Consider the following 25,173-nt stretch of genomic DNA (forward strand, 5'->3'; position numbering starts at 1 on the left):
CACTGCCAGCGAGCGGCGGGCAGACCTCAGCAGTCACTGTGACATCTCACGCCCGCGGCTCACCAAGTGAGTGTTCCTAGCAAAGGTCCAAGGGCACGGACATGGGTGCACCTCGCACGGCTGGCGTGGGAAGCTGAAGAGCCGCATCCTCCCGCCGCAGGCTCCCGCATGCCGGGAGGCTGATGGACACCCGACACTCACCGCCACTCAGCCCTCAAGGGAAGCACTGAAAGAAGCCACGGACGCGGAGCCCGCAACTCCCTCAGGAGTAAGTTCCAGCCCCGACTCTCCACGCATGCGTCACCCCGCATACATTGCCCCGCCTGGACGGGTCCACTGTCCCAGGCTGAGGGGGATGCAGTGCCATTCCACCGAGGCTCGGCGCGGACAGCACATAGCGCTCACTGCCAGGAGGAGTTCAAGGCGAAGGACACTATTACTTACCTGATCCTGTCCGTAAGTAGAGCGACTCTGGGGATCCAGAGCGTTTTCCATCCGGCGCCCACAGCCGCAGCCCCTGGGCAGCCGAAGCAGTGCGGAGACCTTGTTAGCTGGGCGGGGCCCGAGCGGCCATTGGCGGCTTCGAAAGCGCCTCGGCGGGAAGTGCTGCCGGCGCGGTGGGCGATGCGGACTGGTTAGGTAGGCTTCAGCGATACCGGTTGGGACTCGGAGGGCGGCAGGAGGACTACGGGAGCCAGGCCTCAGATCTCTACGGGGGCCTTGCCACAGCGCAGTCCCGCCACGCGATCTCGGCCTAGGAGTGACACTAGTAGAGCCCAGGTACAGACCAAGAGGGTGGTGATGAGCGTCCGTGGCGTCACATCCGCCCGGAGTGGGGCGGGGCTTTTCGTGTGCCTTGGTGTCTGCGTTGTGGCAGCTCCGGGCTACTGGCTCAAGGGCTGCTTTACTTTGATTCCTAGGTTCCGTTCCGACTCGGCATCACCTTCCTAATTTCTTGCCTCGCGTCTGTTTTTGTCCGTGCCTCTTGTTGCTTTACTCCTTATGCTCCCTGCGCGTCTACGAGATCGATATTGTCATGTGTTCATTCAACAACCGTGTCTTAGCAGCAACCACCGTGAAGCGCTAGAAAAATGAAATTGAGATAGTAACGGGGAAAGTTCACTCAAAGGCTTGCTAACTTTGTTAATGTTTTACTCCCTTTCTGTCAGTTCTTTTAGGAATGCCATGCTCCATATCACTCAGGATTAAGAATCTTCGGGAGTGCTAAGGAATGTTACATCTTGCCTTTGGGCACCCCATCCCGAATGTCCTGATCCCCGAAGCTCATAGCCGCATCTAGCCTGGTCAGTACTGGGATAGGAGAAATGCCTGCTTTGCATACACCCTCCTCCAATTTACCTCATCGATGCCCAGGAAAGCCCTCCTAGATGTTCTCATGGACAAGGTGTTGGTTTAATAGTTGACAGACCGTTGAACCATATCATTCCCATGTGCACACTGCTTAGGAAGGGTATCCAGTCATTCTTCCTTCAGGTGCATATGAGATTGTTCTTGGGTGACCAGACTCACTGTATGATTTGACTAATGTTCACTGACATTGTCAGGATCAGAGAGCTCCCGGCCCTAGCAGCACGAACAGGCTAGGCTCAGTAGGCCAATGAAAGGATAAGTAAATAAAATGCAGAAAAGAGATATGTATTCAGTGTGACGACAGTGGGATGAACAAAGAGGTCTAGTGACCCACACACCAAGTGTTGAACCCTGAAACAGAAAGTAGAAGGTATACACAACTGGTCCTGGTCACAGTGTGACCCTGCCCTTCTCTGAGCCATCGTTGTCCTGGTTTCAGTCTCCTCTGCAAGAGGGTCTGACAGGGAGACAGAAAAGCTCCCTCCGACTGGCACCAGGTGTCAGCCTTTCCTTCTCCATTAGATTCCTGGGCAAGTCTCCATGTCTCTGTGTCTGTTGTCTCAAAGGGGAAGCTTGCAAGTGACTCTCCTCAGAATGGCTTTGCTCCTGCCAGGACAGTTATAACAGGGCCATAGGTTTTAGAGACGTAGTCGTGAATAAGATCAATATAGCCCCTGTCTTTGACACAAACAAAATTAAAATAAATTTAAAATAAATTTAAAATTAACTTATATTAGCCATGGTAAGATTATAAAACTGATTGCAGGTGGTTCTGTGAAAACAATAAGCAATGGAAGATTGGGGGGAAAATACTATTGGATGGTTGCAGTAAGCTTCCAGGAGAAAAGCCAAGCTGAGAACTGAATTAGCACAGGAAATTATACAGACCCTCCAGTTGAGGGGAGCTGCAGGTACAGTGCTCTGTCCCCAGAGGGATCCTTTTGTCTTGCAGGAACTGAGACACAGTGGAACTGAGGAGGTGGGCCAGGGATGTAGCTCAGTTGTACGTTGTTTGCCTCAAGGAAGGCCCCTGAGTTCTGTCCTCAGACACACAGACACGCACACAAAAGGAGGGGAGGCAGGCAACAGGAAGGAAGCAGACGCCATGTAATACAGGGTCTTGTAGACCATGCTAAAGGTTTTGGTTTCCACTTTAAGGAAGAATGGACTCATAACTGAACAGTACAGCAAGTGATAACTCCATTTTCATAACCTTAATTCAGTTCTTTTGGGTTTTTTTAACCTAAACCATGCTATGGTTTTCATCGCCTTTTTAAATGAGCTCCACTGGAATTTGAGAGGGAGCTCCGTTAGCATAATGCTTGTCTAACATGCATTAAGCCCTGGGTTCGTCTCTCAAACCACATGAAACTGGATGAGGTAGCTCACGCCTGCAATACCAGTGCCTGGGAAATGGAAGCAGGAGGATGAGGAGTTCAAAGTCAGCCTGGGTTATGTGAGACCCTGTCTCTAAAGATAAGGACCTGGAGAGTAGCTCCTTGTTGCTATTGCAGAAGACCCGAGTGCAGTTCCCAGCAGCCACATCAAGGGGCTCGCAGCTGCCTGTGTCTCCAGTTCCAGGGGACAAGACCCCTGTCTAGACAGGGCTACCAGCACACCCACGTTGTAATGGTCACACATATGCAAGAAAAAGTACAGTCAGTTGCATATCTTTAGCCAACCGTCAGTGGCAAGAAATTACACACAGCGCTTGAGACATTCTTACAATATTAGATGCCAGGCACAACCAGGACTCTTGTGAGGAATCATAGTCCATTTACTCTGTCCTCGGGTGTGAGGGAAGCGATACGAATGACAAAGCTGCCTTTCATCTTAAACATGGACACCAAAGGCCTTGCTTCTTTCTAGAAGACAAGCTGGTCAAGGAAATTAAAGTCTACAAAGACCTTGTTTCGTCTTCACATGGAAATCATGCCTGCTTGTTGGGCAGAGTAGGTATGCCTTTAACCCCAGCACTTGGGAGGCAGACACAGGTGGAGCTCTGAATTGGAGGCCAACCTGGTCTACATAGTGACTACCAGTATAGCCAGAGCTACATAGAAAGACCCTGTCTCAAAAAAAAAAAAAAAAGGAAATTATGCTTGTTTGCATTTTACCTCCTGAATTGGTATTCTGATTGAGGTAACAGTAGGGTTAACTGTGCCTCTTAAAAGCTCTAAAAGAAAGAGATAAAAGGCTCAGGATCTCCCTTCCCTACACCACAGCTTTAATACTTCTGAGTGTCACCTGTTGCTGACGGAGCTATCCCGTGTTTGGGGCTCACGACAAAGTGGGCACTGGATGACTTCGCCTGTAGACACATCAGGGCAATATGGTCAATTGGCAGTGCACTGAGGCACGAAAACCAAGTGCTACAGGTGTTCACACCCAATGATATTTCACAGGGCGTCAGCCATTGCCTAAAGTATTACACGGCGAGTTCCAGAAATAAGTTTCTAAGTAACTTTCACTCTATCAGTTCCATCACAGGATGGCAGAGGCCTTTATCACAGGATCGTGTGTGAGGGGCACCTAAGAAGGCAGGAGTGGTCAGTCAGATGCTGGAAGAGGCCAGAGAGCTGGGGAAAGCCATTCAGTGCGGCCCCGCATAGCCCTAGGCAGCCTCCTTGCATCTAACTTGACAGCTGTCTCCTGGACTCCTGTATCCCCATCACCAGATCAACACATCCGCCAGCCCAGGTGTGCCTCCCTGTGTGAATGCAAGTTTGCATGAGCGTGTGAGTGTCTTGTGTTCTAGAGGTAGACATTTGGGATCTTCCTTAGTCACTTTCCACCTTATATTTTGAGACAGACGCTGTCTGAATCTGCAGCCTACCAATCCTGCTAGACTGCCTGGCCAGCCAACCTCCCCACCTCAAGGCTTCTGCCCCCAACACGCACACTGTGCTCCACCACCAAGATTTGTACAAGAATGTTAAGGATCAGACTCCTTATAATGTATAGCAAGCTGTTTACTGACTGTACCACCACCTCCCTTCCCCTTAAAAGAAGAAAATCCTTGTAGGAAACTAATCGAAGTCCCACTAGACCTGATTTCCCCTGAGAGTGCATTAATCCCTTCTGAGGGTTGTACCCCTGTGACCTACCGAATCACCTTCCACTAGACTTCTTAAAAAACTGTCACCTCTCAGTACCATTAAGGTGGTATTCAGTACAAACTTTTGGAGTACAAACCCTATCCATATTATAACAGCACTAATTTTTCATTCTAAAGCATCCTGGGTATAGTTAGTGACTCATACTTCTAATTTCAGCTCTTGGGTTGAGGCAGGAGGATTACCACCACTTTGAGACCAGATTTGGCTATATAGTAGATTCTGGGCTAGCCTGAGCTACAAAGTAAGACCCTGTCCCTGGAAAAATGAAGGGGAAAAAAAGTCTAGATATTGCGGTGAAGGTATAGCTCAGTTGGTATTATATTGGCCTGATACAGGAAGCCCTGGGTTTGACCACCACTGACTAGAACCCAGCACAGTGACTCACTCCATAATCCCACACTTGGAAAATAGAGGCAGAAGGATCAAAAGTTGAAGAGTCAGGCTGGAGAGATGGCTTAGCAGTTAAGAGCACTTGATATTCTTGTTGGAAGACTCAATTCCCAGCACCCACATCAGGTAGCTCATAACCGGCAGTAACTTCCCTTCCAGGGAGTCTGACATTCTTAGCCTCCTCAGACACCTGCATTCATGGGCAGAAGCATGCAGTCACACCAAGAAATGAATGGTTAAAATAAGTATGTGTATTTTTAATGATTCAGGTGACACTTGGCCACATATTGAGTTTGAGCCCAGCCTAAGGCTACATGAGACCATATGAATATACATGCATGTATACATACACACATGCAGCTTAAAGAGGAATGCATTACTGTGCTCTTTTTGTTTTGTCCACGGGCCAAAGAGATGGATGAGAATGTTGCCGAGTTTCTCCGGAGGATCATCCTGAAAATCCCTCTGTGTGAGATGAAGACCATCCTAGAAGCCTGGGACTTTTTGTCTGAAGACCAACTGCAGAGCATAAACTTGAAGCAGAGAAAGGAATTTCTGGCCCAGGAAGTGATTCTGCTATGTGAGGTAACGCTGTTCAAAATTATCAACCAAATAAATTGATAGAGTAGACTATAGCTAGACCAGTATGGATTTTTCTTTTTTAAATCAAAGCTACAAAGAACAGTTCTGGGTGGGAAGAACATTCTTTTCAGCAGACGGGCTACAACAGTTAGATGCTCCTATGCTAAGCGCCTTTGCTGCTCAAGGCAGCCCACATGTTAAGTCCCGGAACTATGGAAACTGAGGCAGGGAAATCTACAGTTCAGGTAAAGCCTGAGCTAAATAGTGAATTCAAGATTAGCAGCATAGGAGGACTGTTTCTCAAACAAACAAATAAATAAGACAAGGTCATTCTATCCCATCTACTGTTTAAAAAAAAAGTTGAACTCAAATTAGATCCAAGACCCAAATGCAATACCTAAGACCATAAGCTATGTAGGAAAAGCAAGAGGAAAATCCTCCTGGTGCTGGACTAGGCAAAGTTTCTTAGAGCACCAAAGTGGTGGTTCATAAAAGAAAAAATAATTGATAAAATGGTAGAATTAATCACTGTTTTTCATTGAAAATGCTGTTAAGAAAAGCCACAGACTAAAGGAAACTTTCTAAATGCTGGTCCATCAAGGCAGCTAGCATGTTAGAATGTCTTGAGTCAGTAATATGAAAACAACAACAATAATAATAAAAACCAACGAGGTTAGGAAAGATGGCTTGATGGTTAAGAGCACCAGCTGCTATTCCAGAATATCTGATTCTACTCCCAGCACCAAAGTGGCAGCTCACAACTATCTGTAGCCCCAGTTCCAGGGGATCTTACACCCTCTTGTGGCCTCCAGGATACCAGGGACACACGGTACATAGACATATATGCAGGCAAAACACCTATACACACTGAAATAGTTTTTTGGACATTTGGCTAGCTCCTTCCGGTCGGAAGACAATCCAATGGTAAACAAGCACACGAAGAAGTGTTCAGAATCACTAGTCATCAGATAATAATGCAAGTAAACGCCACAAAATCTGACAGCTAGCACTGGAAAGACTGGCTATACCTGTTTGGAACAGATGGGATTCTTTTCCTTCTGGTGTTGGGCATTGGACCCAGGGCCGGGAATGTGCTAAGTATGGGTGGCCTGCTGAGCTGCTTGTACCTCAAGCCCAGCCTTCATTTTGAGTTTTAGTGCTTGGGGTGTAGGCCAGGATCTCAGACATGCTGAGTTGCTGTTAACTGAGCTATAGTTTCCAGCCCTTGACAATTCTCTAGAAATCTAAATATTTGCCACTGTAGATTGAGCCATTCCACTGCCAAACATTTTCTCACAAGAAATGAAAACACAGGTGTATTCCCAGAACGGCACATATGTTAGCACAGTGCCCATATCTAAAACCCAGAGGCAGCCCAAGTCCATCCACAGGTAAGCAACAAGTTGTTTGTATTCATGTAACAGAGAACTGCTAGCAATATAAAGGAAGTGAGCTATAGATGCAAAAATATGGCTAAGTGTCAAAATAATTATGCTGAGTTAAGGAAGCCAAATAAAAAAAGAATCCAACCGTATGTTAGCATTCATATAAAACTAGGAAATTCAAATGTTATGACAGCAGAAGAATCCATAGTTGTCTCAGCACCAAGGATTGGGACAAAGAGAATTGGGGACAGGAGAAGATCTGAGAGTGAGAGCCACAAGGAAATTGGACGTAGAGTCTGTTGGGCATGTTTGCCACACTAATATGACAGTGGCCACATCTGGAAAATGTAGGCATATCATCTTACAAAATGCCCTGACAAAAGCAGTTCCAGCAAGAACAGGTTTGTTTTGGCATACGTTCCTGGATACTCAGTCCATCATGACTCAGAAAACACAGCAGCCTTGGAAGAGCACAGGCAGCAGGAGCACACTGGCCAGTCAGGCTGCATCCACCCTCAGTGAACAGGAAGTATAGCAGGCTCCCTTGCCTTTGGCCCCACTCCCAGTGACCTGCTTCCTCCAGTGAGGCCCCACCACCACCACCCAAACAGCACCACCTTCTGGTGACCAAGCGCTCCCATGTGAGCCTCTGGGGACATTTCACATGCAAACCATAGCATGTATGCAGTTTCATGTACATTCAAGAGTGGTTTTTCTGCTTTGTTTTGAGACAGTCTCGGTAGTCCTGACTCTAATTCTTTACTATCCTTCTGCCTTTGCTCCCCAAGCAATAGGATTTCTGGCTTTTTCCTGTTTTAATGTGTAAACATTAAGTGATAAATATAGAGAGTTTCAGGAGAGTGTGGTCTGAGGTAAGAATTGGAGGGGTAGCTGTTGGTTACGAAGAGACTGTATATAGATTGGAGATAGTTAGCCAAGACAGTAAGCACTTCAGGCATGCTGGTGGGATGCCCTGGCCAGGGCTTGAGGGCCTAGTGCCCCATCTCCTAATCGGTCTACCCTCTCTTTCAGGACAAGTGTGCAAGTCTTGATGACATGGCCCTTTTAGACCTCATGTGTAAGTTTTGGGGATTTCTCTTTATTTTGGGATTTTGCGCTCAGAACCACCTGTAACTCTAGTTCCAGGAATCTGATGTCCTCTTCTGGCCTCTGTGGGCACTGCGTGCACATGTACATAGACACACTGAGGCCAGACATACACATAAAAATAAATAAATCTGTAAGGATACGAATTCTAAAGTCGAGGGGCCTGGTACCAAATTGCTGCTCTGTCACTGACACTGTCACTGTCTAGTGTCCTTTGTTGTTTCTCCACTCTGACCCTCAGACTTTGCCTGTCAGTGGACCCACGCAGAACAGTCAGTCCCTCTTTAGGACTGTGGAGAGTCAGGACCTTAGAGACGGGAACTGGCTCATCGTGAGTGTAGAGCATCCGTTGGTCGGCCTTACTTTGGTTACGTTTGAAAACGCACCACCGAGAATTTGTCGTTAGTGCCGCCTCTCACTTTTTGCTATGTCTTGGGTTTTGTTTTCTTCAAAATTCACTTACTAAGACGTCAGAGTGTAGACCCTAAGACCAGATTGCTCAGCTTGGTTTCATGGCTCCCCCATTGCTTGCCGTAAGTGCTGGGGGATGGTGGCTCGCATGCCTGCCTTGCTACTTCCTTTTCGTAAGTGTGTATAATAATGATCGGGATCAAGTAAGGCTGTGCTGGGATCGGATGACACTGCAGGTCAATCCCTTGGAACAGAAGCAGTTTCTCTGGATATGGGGTTTGTTATTACATTTTATTTATTGGGAGGGGCACACAAGTGGCACACCTGTAGACCTCGGGACAGGTAGCTGAAGTCAGCTCTGTCTTATCTTGAGGGCCCCAGGGACCAAACTGGGGCTGCCAAGCTTGGCAGCTGGTGCCTTTAACGGCTGAACGGTCTCTGACCCAGAGCCCTTTTTAAAAAAACTAATTTGTTGTCATTATACACTGTCCTAGTTTTCTTCTATTGCTGGGATAAAAGCCATGATGAAAGCGACCTGGAGGGTGGGGTGTAAAAAAGAAAAAAGAAAAGAAAAGCGACCTGGAGAGGAAAAGGGTGCTTTATTTCAGTTTATGGTCCATCAGGAAGTTGAAATTCAGGGCAGAAACCTGGAAGCAAGAACTGAAGCAAAGGCCATTGACCAAGCAGCTCAGCAGTCAAGAGGGTCTCAAGGGAGGGAGTGAGGATTGAACTAGAAGAAAAACAGACAAAATTATGGCTCCAGACAGTACTGAGACTGAAGCCACTTTATTTTCTCCAGCCTGCTTTTATATCATTCTAGGTACATGCAGAACACATGCTCAGTTCTTAGATCAAAGACAACGTTCTCAAGCCAGTAGTAAACAAGGAGATCACACAAGATAGCAATTAAGCAAAATAGTAAACAAAAGGACCTCACCAGGTAATAATTAAGCAAAGCAGTAAACAAAGCCCATGGTCACTGTTATCTCGGCCTTCTTCCTGGCCTGAGCCCAGGGACCAATGCCAAACTCCTGGAAGCAACACTAAAAGCTCTCAGACCATGAAGGACTGACTGCTACACACTGGCTTCTCATCATGGCTTACTCGGTTTGCTTTCTTATAGAAGCCAAGGATGCCTGCATAAGGGCGGCACTACCCACAGTGAGCTGGGCCATCCCATAACCAATCAATAATCATTAATAATAATAATAATAATAATAATAATAATAATAATAATAATGTCCCACAGGCTTGTTGACAGGCTAGTCTGATGCAGGCATTTTCTCAGTTGAGGTTCCCTCTCCTTAGATGTCCCTAGCTTGTGTCAACTTGACAGAAAACTAAGCAGTTACATTAGTTACACTGCCTATGTGACTGCAAGGGTTTCAAAGACTCGTCTCTATCAATTTTTTTCCCTGCTGTGTATGGCCAAGCCTGCCTGTGATTGTATGGCCGGGCCTGCCTGTGATTGTATGGCCGGGCCTGCCTGTGATTGTATGGCCGGGCCTGGCTGTGATTGTATGGCCGGGCCTGCCTGTGATTGTATGGCCGGGCCTGCCTGTGATTGTATGGCCGGGCCTGCCTGTGATTGTATGGCCGGGCCTGCCTGTGATTGTATGGCCGGGCCTGGCTGTGATTGTATGGCCGGGCCTGGCTGTGATTGTATGGCCGGGCCTGCCTGTGATTGTATGGCCGGGCCTGCCTGTGATTGTATGGCCGGGCCTGCCTGTGATTGTATGGCCGGGCCTGCCTGTGATTGTATGGCCGGGCCTGCCTGTGATTGTATGGCCGAGCCTGGCTGTGATTGTATGGCCGGGCCTGCCTGTGATTTAGTTGGCCTTGTTCTCTCGGTGATTGGACTCTAAGCTGGGAGGTGGGCGCAGGGCTGGAGAGATGGATCAGCAGCTAAGATCTGTTGTGTTCTGCTACCTGCGTTCTATCCACCATCCACACAGCAGCTCACAGCTGTCTCCAGCCCTGCTTGCAAAGTCTCCGATAACCTCTTCTTGCCTCCTTAGGCACGGGGCCCACACATGGTGCACTTACAGCAGGTAGACATATACACATAGAATGAAAATGATTAATTCCTTTAAAAGAAAAAAAAAAGGTTGGCTCCACAGAACACTGGTGGGAAGAGCAGGTGACTCCCACTCTTGCAGATGCTGACTGGGGTTTACCTGAGGAGAAACGTTCCTCGTCTCAGGGATACCTAGTGTGCGAAGGGGAATTAAGAGTATAGGAGCACAGTGGGACTTCTTTTTCAGTGGTCATGAAGGAAGCTTCCTTGAGGAGATGGTATTCAAGTTAGAGCCAAAAGACAGTTAGCACTAGCCAGGCAGAGCGGAGCAGCTGAGGAGGGGGTGCTACCAGGGACGGGGTGGGAGAAGAGTACCTGAGGTGCAAGAGTAGAGGCAAGCTGGGCTCCAGTGGAGGGGAACATGGAGATAACATGGAGACTTGGAAGCCACTAGAAGGCTCTCAGTGTCTCTCCTAACGATGTCAGCCCTGGACAGGTTCTGAGCCAAAACAGTCAGACGCCTGAATTTTGAAAGATCATGCTGGTTACAGCCTAAGACAGACCGGGGGGGGGTGGGGGGGGTGCTGAGGATTCAGACACCTGTGGGGTCGTCTGGAGAGGCATAAGGAAGAGAGGAGGGTGTAGTCAGGATAGAGAGGAGGGTGGGCCAAGGCACAGAAGGGGCTTACACCCAACCCCCTCAAAGAAGTGGGTGAGCTTGCAGGATTCTCTGCGTCTACACATGACCTAGGGCCTCCCCTTTCTGATGTGGAAGCTGCAGACGCAGGTATATCAGGCGCGTCACAGATGTGGGGTAGGCTAGCATGTGCCTGCGGCAGGTAAAGCGGTCTCCATTTGCTCTAAGTCCTCGCTGGGCCCCTCCCAGGTGACGTGCAATAGGGCTTTTGACAAGAGTTCTGACTTCCTGCTGCCACAGGCTTGTTCAGAGGCCGGGTATCGAGTCTTCCCAACTCAAACACAGAACCAGGTGAGAAAGGGTCAGAGAAAGGAAACAAGGAAGGACGGATGGACGGACAGAAGGACGGACGAACCAAATGAAAAGCATTGGGGGCTGGCATCGCACTTTGCCTTCTGACACCAATCATTCAGTGATCTGTTGCCCCACCCATTACCATGAAGGGAAGTAGGGGCCAGTAACCAGACATGCAGTAACCAGACATGCGGGCTCGGGAAAGGAAAGATGTGGAAAGTAGGGAAAGACCAGGAGAACATTGATGCCAACGTTGACCCTGAGTGATGAGTCCACATCCCCTGGAGAGAGTCAAAAGCCTGGTCAGAGGTCAGCACCAGTGCAGTATGAGCTGAGGAGGAGGATGGGAAAGAGCAGGCCTTGCTGGCTCCCGTTCCTGCTCCAGGTCTTCTTGCCTTTGAAGGGCACCTGCTTGTCACACACTTACCCCGGCTTTCATTCCACAGTGAGTGCTTTTTTTTTTTTTTTCCGGAGCTGGGGACCGAACCCAGGGCCTTGCGCTTCCTAGGTAAGCGCTCTACCACTGAGCTAAATCCCCAACCCCCACAGCGAGTGCTTTATGCGGGCAGGGTTAGCTGGGGCGACAGCACTGAACAAGTCCCTCTTCACAGGGCCCTGGAGGGAAGCAGGGGCAGTTTGAGGGCAAGGAGGGTAGGCCACCGAGTGGTAGCTGCTGAGAAAGAGCAGGCAAGTGGAGACTGAGGTGTCTGAGGAGGAACTGGAAGAGAGCCCTCAGGCCTCAAGGCCAGCAGTGACACTCTCGTGAGTCATTCCATCCTGTGGGTGTGTCCTGGGTTTTGCTTAGCAGATGTTTGTAAAACTGACAAGGGCTGAAGAGATGGCTCAGTCCTTAAGAACACTTGCTATTCTTCCAAAAGACCAGGGTTTAGTTCCCAGCACCCACATGGCGCCTTACAACTACCTGTAGCTCCCCTCCCAGGGCCCCTCTGCCCTCTCCTAGCCTCCATGGGCACCAGGCACTCACATGCATAGACAGACCTAGATTCAGGTAGAATACCCATGCACAGAAAATACCTCTGCCCGTTGAAAATAAAAATACCGGGCAAGGTAATGATAAATACTGAGACTGAACTGTATCTTCTTTGTGGAGTTGAATAATTCGGATTTGTTTGTCTGCAATAGATTTACTCCATTTAAAGTTTATGTTTTGGGTTTGTTTTTTTTTTTTTTTTAAGTTTTAACTTTGATTTCAAGCTGTGTCACCTCATTCTTTGGTTACTATTATTGTATTAAAAATTTGTATTTGCTGGAGAATGAGGAGAAAAACACACTGTTCAAAAATGTCTGTGTCATCTAACACATTGTGTAGTTTAAAAAATGATTGTTTCTTAGCACATACTTCAAAGTGCAAAGATACAGCTCTCACGATAAAGATACAGCTCTCACGGTAAGCGCTTCTCTCCCAGATACTCAATTTCATCGGCACCAGAAGCTTTGGAATGTCTTTCAGATGAGTAAAGAACCAGGTAATGTTTTCTGCTTTAAATTAAACATCTGTATTGGTTTTTGGCAGTTTAAAAATGAGTAGCAAATGTTGTCTTTTTTGTTGGAGTTTTTTGTTTGTTTGTTTCTGAGACATTGTATCCCTGTGTATCATCGGCTAGTCTAGATTTCACTATGTAGACAAAGCTGGCCTTGAACTGACTGTGTAGAGGAGGCTGATCTGGAACATGTGGTTTTCCTGCCTTTGCCTCCAGCGAGATAAGAGTGGGACATGCTGCCACACCCAGCCTAGCCGTCTGCTCTCGCAGGCTTTTGAAAAGATGTGACTGTTCCTCATGTGTATCCGCTGGCACTATCAGGAGCATGGGTGTGGTCTGGTCATTGCTGCTCTGGGTACAGGGGACAAAGACATTGTAGCTCTCTTCATTTATTTCTGTATCTCCATGTTTTGACAGGTGGAAATGATGTGGACCTTTTTGATATGGAACAGTTCCAAAGTTCATTTAAGAGAATTCTTCAGAGAGCATTAAAAAATGTAAGAATCCAAGTCCTCTTGAATTTCTACAGAACTCAGTTTAATGATATCTGGGAGATGTGGGTAGGGCAGTGGGGGATAATATGCCATTTTACCATAGCAAATTGAAATATTACTTCCATCTCTCAGCTGCCCGTCCTACCCAGTACTTAGGAGCAATATTGTTAGTGGAACTCTGCCCTGGCAGAAGGGCCTTCTATTGACAGTGTCCAGTTCATCACTGGCTGCCACATGCAGACTTGATAGGTGGCTGATAGGCCCGAGCGAATGAATCTTTAAACTTACTTGATGAATTCCCATGAGAAGGGTCCCCATGTGGCTCTGCTATTGGTCCTCAGTCACACTTGCCCAGAGTTAGACCCTCTGCTGTTCCAGCCAGAAGGGGCCACTGAGCCCCAGAGAAGAGCAAGCTTTCTGCGGCCCACCAGGGACGCACACTCTTCTGCGCACCCACAGCCCACACGGGGAGAGCTCCTCCTCTTTGCACGAGGTGGTCAGGAAAAGCAGCCTCGCAGGCAGCATAACAATGTGCTCTCCCAGGAGTAGGGCCCGAGGGAAGGAAGAGCCATCCAGCTGTCTCTTTCTCCCGGTTCTCCTTTGCTGGGTTGGAGCCCAGAGGTGGACTGAAGCTAGCCAACGACCCAGCAGTAGTCATTAAATTCCAGAACAAGTCCAGTTGTAGCTGAAGGTTTAGAAAGGCTGATGGCTGGCCGTGAAATGGATACCGCACAGCCTCCTGGGCTGCCCCGTTCTCAGTGGCTCTGGCTGCCGAGGCACGTGCCTCAGATCAGTGCATTCAGGGCTCAAGGGAATCCTGCTGTAAACACAGGGGCAAGCTCAGTGTGAGCCTCAGAGGCCAGTGTTTCTAGAAGGCCACCCCATCGCTTTTGTTTGCTTTGGTTTTGAGATGGGATCTCACTGGCTGGCCAGAATTCACAAAGATCTGCCTGCCTCTGCCTCCCAAGGCTGAGATTAAAGGTATGCCCAGTCAGATACCTCATTTTTTTTTATTTCTTTTAGTACTTTATATGTATTAATGTTTGTCTGCATGCATGCCTGGTGCTTGCAGAAGCGAGAAGAGAGCATCACATCTCCGGGAACTGTAGTCACAGATGGTTGTGAGTCACCCTGATGGTGCTAGGAACCAAACTGTAATCTTCTGCAAAAGCAGCAAGTGCTCTTAACCTATGGGCCATCTCCCCTGCCAGATTACAAGGGTTTTTATTTTTAAGGGATTTTTTTTCAGATATACTTTACAAGATGTAAATAGATCCTTATAAAATAATCATAAAAATATTTCCCCAAGCAGTCCCAAAACAGTATATAAGAAGTAGAAAGGGGGTCTGGAGAGATGGCTTAGTGGTTAAGAGCACTGACTGTTCTTCCAGAGGTCCTGAGTTCAATTCCCAGCAACCACATGGTGGCCCACAATCATATGTAATGGGATCCTATGCCCTCTTCTGGTGCATCCCAAGACAGCGACAGTGTACTCATATAAAAATAATCTTCATTTTAAAAAAAAGTAGAAAAAGAACAGTGACTTCCATACGTGTGTCGTGGTAATGTGTGTACAAATACTTATAAAGAAACTTAATTTTTAAAAAAAGGCTGACAGGAGCCCATGTGCATGAAAAATTATACTAACATTGATTGTGTCTCAGAGGCCTGTAGTCGGTGTCATGGTGAGATTTACCCAGGAAGACTTCTTTTCTCTTTAAGGTTACGGTCAGCTTCAGAGTCTACGAGAAGAATTCGGTGTGGATTCGGGTTGCCTGGGGAACACAGTATTCACAGCCAAACCAGTACAAGCCCACGTTTGTTGTGTATTATCCCCAGACCCCATACGTCTTCATTTCCTCCTGCTATCTGAAGAGCACTGTGCCCCTTCTCCATCAGGTAGGGACAGAGCACAGCAGCTGACTGCTCAGGCCTCTTATCACAAGGGTCCGAGTGCCTAGAAACCACATACCTAGATCAATAAATACCTAGCCCCCTTCTCCTAAGGAGAGCTTTCTACCTTCACTGGAAATTCGACAGAAGGTATTAGCTTGCTGTAGTCTTTATTGTCAGTGTAAAAGTAATGCATGCTTATATTAAAACCAGCAAGTCCCTAAAGGTAAGAGGTGAGTCGTCCAATCTCTCCACCCCTTCTTTCTACTCCATTCACCCAAACTCTCGGTCACTTTGCCAGTGTCAGGATTAGCGCTTTCTGTATTTCTACAGTATGCCTGTTGATGGCCATTGACGCTTATGACCATTTCCCACACATGGTGTACACGAAAACTTTGCCTGTGTCAGAGGTAGCCGCTCTCTTTTAAAGGGTTCGACTTTGTGTCTTATTCACTGTTCTTTTGTGGGGGGAGACACCATGACCAAGGCTTGCTCACCATGTCAGAAGTTGGGTCCATTACAGTCATGGTGAGGAGCTTGTCAGCACACACGGCACTGAACTGTAGCTGAGAGCTACATCCGGATCCACAGGGTAGGGGGCATGGGGACTGGGTCATAGGCTTTTAAAACCTCAAGCCGACCTCCAACCCCCAACCCGCAGGGACACACTTCCTACGGGTATCCAAGGAAGCCACACTTTTCTCACCATTGTAACTCTTTCAAACATTTCGCTCCTTGATCTAAGCATTCAAGTGTAGGAGCCTGTAGGGGCCATTCTTACTCAAACCTCACTGCTGTGCTATGGGTGTCCTAGCTTCTTCCCTAAAAATAATTCACCCCAAATTTGGGCTCATCATTACTACTCCTCCGTTAGCATCTTCTGTGCTTCCAGGGTCCCGGTGTGAGCTGGGTACAGGTGAGCAGCTGCAGCTGGCTGCACAGCCCCCCACGTGCCCTCTGTCTGCGCACACTCCACGGTCAGCAATAGGCCTCGAGGTCCCAAAAAGGGAGTAAGGGTTACATCTTCTCACTTTCGAGAGTTGCGGGGAGGTGATTTGAGACAGGGCTCACCCCTGCCTCAGCCTCCCTGGGGCCGGGATCTCAGGTGTGCACCGTGCCCCACACAGGACTCTTGCCACTCTCAGTTGCAGCACGTACATTTCACTGAGCAGTATGTAGAGACTCACGCACAGCCGTAACAGTCTCGCTCCTTTCCCTCCGAGGCGCTGAAAGTCGCTAGCAAACACCATCAGATGGCGCAGCTGGACCTGAGAAGCAGGCACCTGGACTCACTCACGGCTATTGTGTTTAACGAGTATGACCAGGTGAGCCTGTCCGCACTCTTTAAAGTTGAGTTTTTTCTTTTCTTTTGCACCCATGAAATAGCTGGAGGCCACGCCCAGCCTGTCCCTGAAGGCGAGTGGATGAAGCTTGTAGTCACCCATTTTGTTCGTGTGTGTTTATTTTTTCACAACTTTCATACATACACAATGTACTGTGGACACAGTGGCCCCCGTTATCCTCTCATCCCTGTCCTCATCCCGCCAAATGCCTTCTTCCCAACAGGACCCCCTCCTATCTTCATGGGGAAGGCAGGGAGGGGCCTTGGAGTTCACTGTATTTATGTGAGCATGGGTGTGGAGTTTGACTCCTTCCCTCACCTCCTCAGGAAGGGGTGGTGCCTCATGAGCCCCTCCCTCTCCTAGATGGGATGATGACTTGTTTGGATGCTGGTGTTTCCGTTTAATGACAAGGACAGGCCTGCCCCTGTGGTCTTAAGGTTTCTTCTATGCATGGCAAATGTTTGCACAAGGTCAGACTCTGGAGTGGATGGAATTCCTTAAGGAGGCTATGCTGTATCTTATGTTCTAGCTAGAGAGAAGTGATGGCTAGCTGCAAATCACTCTTTAGGGGGGAAGGGTGGTAAGATGAGGATGTTTTTGCCTCAAGGTCCTGCCTCTGTGACTTTTAGCCACTATAAACAGGAACCTCTGTGAGTCAAAATAAATGTTTCTTCCCTTTGAAAAGGAAAATAATTTCCCTTTTGTGGTGTTGGGAGTTTTGGATTAGTATCTTGTATACCCCAGGCTGGCCTTACACTTATTACTTAGCTGAGGCTCTGCCTCCCAAGTACTCGGATTACAGGCATGGGCTGCCATGCTGGCCTGGTAAGAAGTCAAATGATGGTTTTCTCCCTGACAGCCCCTCCTTTGTCTGCCCTCCACCTCTTGCCAAGCAGACATCAACTGCTGCCCTGTGGTGCACCCAGACCATTGTTAGAGAAGTCACTGTTAGCTGCCAAGCTGGGAAACTGTCACTCACTCCAGCGAGGTTCAATAAAAAGGGTGCAAAAATGTGGGCTCTGGTAGCAAATTATCTTTCCTAAAGGCCCCTGAGAGATTTTTCAGGGTATGAAGACATGGTGCTGACGCCAGGGTGTCAGGCGCTGTCCCTCGTTCCTCTGGATTTCGTGTAGCCCTGCACCTTGATGTGGTTTGGCTTTGTTTGGTGCTGGGGTGACCCCAAGGCCTCACAGACGCCTCACATTTGCTAGGCAGATGCTCTAACATTGTGCCCAAGGCGCACTGATACCTCGCATGCTGCACGGCCTGCTGCCCTGGGAGCTGGGCTCAGTTTAGCCAGCCTGTGGCAGAGCTGGTACGTCTTCCTATTTATAAGAATACAAAGTCCACGACTGCTTTTACAAAACTAAAGATTCAACACATTTACGCCTTAGAGCCAGTTAATGTCGTAGCCCAACATGTTCAAATCAGTAACGTGTTCACTTTTTCTTTCTCCCAGACCTTTGAAAATTACAACTCCACAGCGTCTTGGCGTGAAGGAAGCCTTGGACTGAAGACAGATTGTATGTGTGCTCTGAGACAGGGTGGGCTTGGGGCAGGCGTCTTTGCTTTCAGTTGGCAGCTGCGCAGTAAAGTGCAGACAGTCATTGAGAGTGCATTCATGCCAAACAGCATGCCACCATTTTTGCATGTGATCAACAGCTGTCCTGTGAAGAAGCGCTATGCTGGTTCTAGAGCGATATGGTTCTAATAATAATGTGCCACTTGGGAGAACATGAGTCTCTCCCTAGAAAACCTAAACTCAAGATTAACAGTAGAAGGAAATCAAACCGATGCTGGGAACGGAAACTGTTAGACTCCAACAGCATAAGGCCTGCCGGTGGTCCTATGCTAAGTAAAGAAACATGGTACAAATTTACTCATGAGAACTGTGAGGAAGCTACCCAGGAAGTGCTTTAGAACCTAGACAGGGACGGCACGACGGGGATTGTTTATTCCCTTGTGTCAGCATGTGTCAGCATGTGTCAGCATGTGTCAGCCTGTGTCAGCATGTGTCAGCCTGTGTCAGCATGTGTCAGCCTGTGCTTTCCAGCTCTTCTGTAATAACATTATTTCAATGAAAAGAAGACACTGGACACCCTGAGGTGCACAAACCATCTGCAGGTTTAAGAATGGGAAGACTGCTATGGATGGCAAAGTGTATTGCTAATGGCACTTTTTTTGTTGTTGTTGTTTTGTTTTTGTTTTTGTTTTTTTGTTTTTGGAGCTGAGGACCGAACCCAGGGCCTTGCGCTTGCTATAGCAAGCGCTCTACCACTGAGCTAAATCCCCAACCCCAGCTAATGGCGCTCTTAATCTGACTCCTCCACAGTGGATTCAAAGATCATTCATGAAAACACAGAGGAAAAAGTGAGAATCCACAGAGCCACGCAAGAGGCCTTTGGAGCCTATCCTCAGCCACAGCTAGAGTTCGCACAGTATAAGGTAGGACGCTCAACGGAGTCACCAGCAAGCGAGTCACAGAAACTGTAGTTGGGAAACACGTCCAAACACTGTTCTCCTTTCACTTATTACTGCAATTTTATGTAACTATTTTGTAAGTTACCTACATCTTTTCGTCATATCTCTAAATGCTCTTGTTTAGCAAAGGGAACATCATGAAATTCTGAACTGCTTTTGCATTTCGACTTCGTGGTGATTCGGCTGTGTATTGCTCGCTCGCTGTGGGGAGAGGGGAGGTCTGTACCCTACTAGCCTGTCCAGTAGAACAGTATTTAGCACATAGCAAATGCTCATAAATACTGGGAAGAGTTGGGTATGGTGGCACACCCAGTAATCCCAGCATTTAGGAGAGTGAGGCAGGAAGATCTCAAGTTTAAGGCTAGCCTGGGCTACTTTGGAGGCAAACCTGACTGACTGACTCAGAAACCCAAAAACGAAAGAGAAAGCACACATCCTACCAAGCTGATTGGCCTCTGATGAGAAAAATCAATAGTAAATACACTGTAAATTAAACTTGTTCCAAAGAGTTGTCGCTGCCATGGCATGGCTGTGTAGGGATACAGGTGCACAAGTCCAAAGCCACCATTAGAAGAGCTGAGTATGTGGCATAGGTCATAGGCACCCTAACGTGAGCCCATGCTCCTACTCAGAATACCTTCCTTCCTAACCCCCAACAAAATTATCTCCATTGAGTCTTCTTCCAGCTACAGGGCCCACTTAAAATCTGCCATTGGCCTGCTCGCTTAGGCCCAAAGACTGGTTGGTTTGCTTTGGTTTGTTTTCAAAGGAAGAAACTGGAGATTTTCAAGTGGACTTTGAGAGGCTGTATGTTTGCTAAGGAGTATCCACACAGCTTTGCTCACATGTGCTCACACTCTTGAAGGCCAAAGGTCAATGTTGGCTATGGTTTGACCCTATTCTTTTTTTTTTTTTTTTTCCTTTTTCTTTTTTTCGGAGCTGGGGACCGAACCCAGGACCTTGCGCTTCCTAGGCAAGTGCTCTACCACTGAGCTAAATCCCCAACCCCGACCCTATTCTTTCACACACAGTCTATCACTGAGCCTGGAACTCCATTTCAGTTGAACTAGCTGCAGGGAGCCCCAACATTCTCCTGTCTCTCTCTGCCTTCCTCCCAGGTTATACACACATGCCACCACACCTAGCTTCTGCATGGGTTCTGGGGCCCCCAGCTCGGGTGTAATGTTCAAACTCTTTACCCACTGAGCTGCCTTTCCCGTCAGACTGCTTGTTTTTCAGACCCAGTCTTGTAGTCTAGGAAGCCTCACCTTCACCATGTAGCCCGGGCTCACCTTGACCTTCTGACCCTCCTGCTTCCTTCCTATCACTGGCCACCACTCTCAGCTGTGTAGTGTTAGCTAAGCTTTAAAGAGCTCATAATCGAGGACAGTGGCCCTCAGTGTGCTCTCTGGAGTGTGGGACCAGTCACTTGGGGAAGGGGAGAAAGCATCGCTCTTCTCTCCACGCAGTTCTTCCTGAGTCAAGAGAGCTGTGCCCAGCCATCCATTTTTGCATGCTGGCTGCTCTCGGCCACACAGGAAAGCTGGAGAGCCCCTGGGTTAGGAGACGACGGTGTAGCTTGTTCAGCATCTTCGAGTGGTTGAGTTCCGCTAGTCAGGGTGTGCAGCCATTTCTTCACATGTGACTTTCTCCAACCTCAGCAAATGGCCTAGCATAAGACTGAGCCGTTTGCCCGTATTAACACACCAATGGCCACGATTTGAGTTGACTGCAAACATTAAGCATCCTGCAGATAGGGCAGCACGGTGCCTCAAGTTTAAGACTCACTTAGGGGGGCTGGGGATTTAGCTCAGTGGTAGAGCGCTTACCTAGGAAGCGCAAGGCCCTGGGTTCGGTCCCCAGCTCCGAAAAAAAGAACCAAAAAAAAAAAAAAAAAGACTCACTTAGGTTGGGGGTTGGTTTGTAACAGGTGACTCCAGAGCTGTTGGTAACAGGTTCAGCTGGATGACAACGCACGTGGGACTCCTGTGCCTTCTGGGTGATGTGGTCAGATTGGGAGGCTCTTGGCAAAGCTGGCTGTTGAGATAGTGTCTGGCCTCAAACGTGGAGTCCTCCTTGCCTCCTCCTGGGAGCTAGGATAAGGATGTGCTACTACCCAGCTTCTAGGCATGTTTGAGTCTTCCTTAATAAAATTCTAAGATTGTGTGTGAGTGCGTGCATGCGTGTGTGTGTGTGTGTGTGTGTGTGTGTTGTCTGGATGTGTATGTGTGCCCAGTGCAGAGGCCAGAAGGCAGTGTAGAATCCCCTGGAACTGGAGTTAGGGACAGATGGTTGAAAGCCACCATACTAGGAACCTACCTCAGGTTCTCTGCAATAACAGCAAGTGCTCTTAACCAGTGAGCCCTTTCTCCAGCTTCTATTTGAATGCAGAATGTAGCAGGCACCTGAGGGCAGCTCAGACTTCTGGCTTCTTCTGCAGGTAGGATGCTCTGCTGAGGAAGTGTGGATACTCTGCTTCCCAGGTAGATCAGTACCGTGTGAGGGCAGCTCTGACAGACAGCCTCTGCTGTGAGTCAGACGCAGTGCTGGCACTTTCTGTTGAATATCTTTCCTATACCAGATGCTTTCTGTCTGCAGTTAACAGGTTAGATGGGCTTTGCCCATATTAATCCATGTGTAGGAATTAATGAAATACATAATGTGTTGATTAGCTCTCACATCCCAGCTGAGCCCAGTACGTGACCATCATTTACAAATATATTTTTGACAGCTGGAAACCAAGTTCAAGAGTGACGTAGGTGGGGGCATCTTGGCTGACAGGAAAGAGCCCCTCCGGTGCCTCGTCAAGTTCTCCAGCCCACATCTTTTGGAAGCATTGAAATCCTTAGCACCAGCGGGTAAGTGGTCAGCCATGTCACAAGCCAGACAGATAATACAGTGGCCACTGCTTCTCAGAAGAGGACTATCCGGTTACCTGTAAGCCGGTTACATGTGAGCGTTCCTACCTCTCCCTCTGCCTCCCATCAAGCCCTTCTTGTTTCCATACCTAGTGGGGGTAGGAGAAGGTGCCCATAATTTGCTTCTGGTCTCAGCCATTTTTAAACCGATTGTCCCCATGATCATTCTTATGTTTTGTTTCCTTTTTTCAGGTATAGCAGATACACCACTTTCTCCACTGCTCACCTGCATACCAAGCAAGAAAATGAATTATTTTAAAATTAGAGATAAATGAAATGCATTTGTCTCAGCTTTTATTGCACATGCGATTCCAGTTATAGCCGGCTAGCTCCTGCGTATAGCCTTGTGTTTTAGGAACCAATCCTTGGCATGGGAAATTAGTGTTTCTAATGTAACTGTTAGGACTGAATCTGTCCTCCATATGTGTGTGCACTCTCTCTTCTGAGTACAGCAGCTGTGGGCATTTGACAAGTGATAAATGTGTGTGTGCACACACATGCACGATCAGATCACACACACACTCGAGGCTGCAGTGATCTCAACCCTAGGACACACAGAAGTCAAGCATAGGCACAGTGGTGAATCTGCTGTCCTTTCTCCCACTGCTGCTGCTTATCCTCAGAAGTCTGGTTTCTGTGGAATCTGTTACACCCTCGTTCACAGATAGAAGAACCAAGAAACTACCCAACCCAAACCCCAAACTAGGAGAATCAATGGGGAGAGCTGGGGCTACTACCCAAGGCTGCATATCGAATGGCTTCTTTGTGTAAATAACTTTTCTGTTGTACGTATTCTTGTCACGATCTCTGATCCATGGAACACTGCAACTGAGTGCCACTGTTACACTGATTTGTGAATAAAGATACTGACAAACTGCCGTATCCGTTGCTTTGGGTGAAAATCAAACGGGCTGAGTAGAATGCATAGTTGTGAAAGGACTAAGTAATGTCTTGTACTGTGATGTGTACAGGCTGTGGATCATCTGATATGAAACTGTTTTTAGACTTACTGTGACCAGACATGTCAGGCACTTCCTTTGTCCCTCAGCGATCGGAGTATTTGGACTTTGCTGACAGTCCGTATCAACCTGATACAAGGAGGGGACCTCGATCCAGAAAATGCCTCCATAACTTCAGGCTGTACACAAGCCTGAAAGGTATTTTCTTAATTAGTGATTGATGGGAGAGATGGTGCCATCCCTGGGCTGGTGGTCCTGGACTGTATAAGAAGGCAGGCTGAGCAAGCCATGAGGAACAAGCCAGTAAGCAACACCCCTCCATGACCTCTGCTTTAGCTCCTGCCTCCAAGTTCCTGCCATGTTTGAGTTCCTGTCTTGACTTCCTCCAATGATGGACTATAATCTGGAAGTGTAGGCCAAATAAGCCCTTTTCTCCCCCAACTTGGTTTTTGGTCATGGTGTTTCATCACAGCAAGAAAAACCCTAAGGCTTAAAGACACTTCCCCCATACATACCTTTGCGGTGGGGCGGTGGCAGGGTGGGGGGTATTTTATTTGTTTTGTTTGCATCTGTGTATGTGTACCACATTCATGCCCAGTGCCCTCACAGATAAATCACCGGGTCCCCGGAACTGGAGTTAAGGGTGGTTGTAAGCCACCATTTGGATGCTGGGAATCAAACCCGTCCTTTGTAAGAATATTAAGTGCTCTTAACCAGGAAGCCATCCCTCCAGCCCCACTAAACTCCCTTTGACCACTGTCATGACCAGTCGTCCCATACTAAGAAGGCATTCTTCCCCCGAGGTCCCTGTAAATGCAAAGCCAGAGACCGTTACAGTCAGAACTGACTCAGTAGAATCCCTGTCTTAACTTTCCTATTGTGACAAAACACCAAGGCCAAAGCAACTTGTAAATGAAATCACTGGATGGGGGAGGGGCTCTCCGTTCCAGAGGATTAAAGCGCAAGACCCGACATTGAAGAGAACATGGCAGCTAGCCGGTGGGCATGATGCCGGAGCAGTAGCCAAAATAACTTAGACCTTAGCTACAAGCATGAGGCAGAGAGAGGGAACTGGGAATGGGTGGGGTGGACTTTTAAAGCCTCAGAGCCCACCCCCAGGGACACACCGCCTCCAACATGGGCATACCACCTAATCCTCTAAACAGTTCCCACCAACTGAGAACCAAGCGTTCAAACTCAAGCCTATCTGTGGCAAACATTCTTATTCAGCTCACCAGTTCTCAAAATGAACACCTGACCTGTGGTAAACACTGTGGTACTTACATCACTGACTCATTTTCACGCTCTTATAAGCAGTCAGCATTCTGAGCTTTTGGGGGTGGGCAATGTTTAGGACCTGTTTGCTGTGTGTTAGCTGACCTTAACCTACAGCTATCCTGCCTCTGCTTCCTGAGCTCTGTGGTGCCAGGTGGGCTGCCATCTCCAGCCACACTACTAAGCTTACTTTTCAGTCATGAATATCCACCCAGCATTCAGACTTAATAGCCTAACGCCGTTCTGAACAACTCTCAAAGACGTCTGCTTCATAATTCCTGGAGTCTGAGTGTGTTCCCAAGGCAAAGGACCCTGCAGTGGAGCGAGTGGCCTGTGATGACGAGAGATGTCAGTTATGGAATGTGACAGACTCAACTCCTCATTACTGATTTTGGTGTAGAGGGAGGGCCATTGACAAAGAAATGCAGGTGATTTCGAGAAGCGGGAAAAGGAAAGGTCCTTGGAAGAACAAGCCCAGCTGACGCCTTGGTTTCAGATGACTAGATCCACTTCCTACTCTTTCCTCTTCGGAGATATGAGATAATTAGTCTCTGGGGGGGGGGGGGCTGGGCTGTAGCTCAACTAGCAGAGTACAAGGCACTGGGTTCAATCTTCAACACCACCAGAGACCTGCTAAAATCCCAGGACTAGGGAGGGAGAGGAAGAGAATCCGGAGTTCAAGGACTCCTTGACTATATGGGGAGTTTGAGGCCAGACTGGACCTCAGAAAATAAGACAAATTTGTTTTGTTTTGTTTTTAATGCGCCGCCGATCAATTCCAGGACCTTAAGCATGCTAAGCAAATAGTCTATAATAGAAAATTAATGCCGAGTAACAATAAAGCAACTGTCAAAAAAGGTTAAGACTAAAAGCATCCCTTTTATTCTATCCAGCTGTTGCCTGAGCTCAGGTCTCTAAGAAGAATAAAGTGTGGG

General features: G+C 47.9%; 2 protein-coding genes and 1 long non-coding RNA gene across 16 annotated transcripts in view; 1 reads left to right on the top strand and 2 right to left on the bottom strand.

Annotated features, from left to right (window-relative positions):
• Positions 1-797, bottom strand: part of Cmc2 (C-x(9)-C motif containing 2) — a 28,643-nt gene extending 27,846 nt beyond the window's left edge. For 2 of the 4 annotated variants that reach the window (NM_001402211.1, NM_001402210.1), the window contains exon 1: positions 64-287. In NM_001402211.1, coding sequence (NP_001389140.1) covers positions 64-147 — 84 coding nt within the window. In that variant the 5' untranslated portion in view covers positions 148-287. Of the gene's footprint in view, positions 1-63; positions 288-444 lie in introns of those variants that run through there. The other 2 variants (NM_001402209.1, NM_001402212.1) reach the window with 2 other exon arrangements.
• Positions 130-22,879, top strand: Cenpn (centromere protein N). Of its 10 annotated transcripts, none has more exons than XM_039097869.2 (13): positions 501-639; positions 1,170-1,304; positions 3,851-4,071; positions 5,293-5,465; positions 7,880-7,925; positions 12,801-12,860; positions 13,293-13,372; positions 15,092-15,268; positions 16,486-16,587; positions 18,065-18,128; positions 18,938-19,050; positions 21,818-21,944; positions 22,197-22,879. In XM_039097869.2, the coding sequence occupies exons 4-13, from the start codon at positions 5,295-5,297 to the stop codon at positions 22,277-22,279; spliced, it is 1,023 nt and encodes a 340-aa protein (XP_038953797.1). In that variant the 5' UTR covers positions 501-639; positions 1,170-1,304; positions 3,851-4,071; positions 5,293-5,294; the 3' UTR covers positions 22,280-22,879. The 10 variants fall into 10 exon arrangements, with proteins under 10 accessions (XP_038953796.1, XP_063134213.1, XP_006255749.1 ...); XM_006255689.5 differs by lacking the exon at positions 501-639 and adding an exon at positions 641-780; XM_039097868.2 differs by lacking the exons at positions 501-639; positions 3,851-4,071 and adding an exon at positions 130-268.
• On the bottom strand, positions 21,783-25,173 carry LOC134483651 (uncharacterized). 2 transcript variants are annotated; one of them, XR_010060492.1, is made up of 4 exons: positions 23,479-25,173; positions 23,015-23,154; positions 22,094-22,230; positions 21,783-22,021 (listed from the first exon to the last, which is right to left on the bottom strand). It is a non-coding gene; the product is annotated as an uncharacterized LOC134483651 (long non-coding RNA). The 2 variants fall into 2 exon arrangements; XR_010060493.1 differs by lacking the exon at positions 23,015-23,154 and having other exon boundaries at positions 23,479-25,172.

Source organism: Rattus norvegicus, chromosome 19, assembly GCF_036323735.1.
Source record: "Rattus norvegicus strain BN/NHsdMcwi chromosome 19, GRCr8, whole genome shotgun sequence".
In the NCBI taxonomy this organism is placed as follows: domain Eukaryota; kingdom Metazoa; phylum Chordata; class Mammalia; order Rodentia; family Muridae; genus Rattus; species Rattus norvegicus.

Bases quoted from the DNA above. Each gene is read 5' to 3' on its own strand.
- Cenpn (XM_039097868.2), top strand. From the start codon at position 5,295: ATGGATGAGAATGTTGCCGAGTTTCTCCGGAGGATCATCCTGAAAATC. The intron at 13,373-15,091 runs GTAAGAATCCAA...TTTCTCTTTAAG, and splicing joins TTCAGAGAGCATTAAAAAAT to GTTACGGTCAGCTTCAGAGT. The intron at 19,051-21,817 runs GTAGGACGCTCA...TATTTTTGACAG, and splicing joins TAGAGTTCGCACAGTATAAG to CTGGAAACCAAGTTCAAGAG.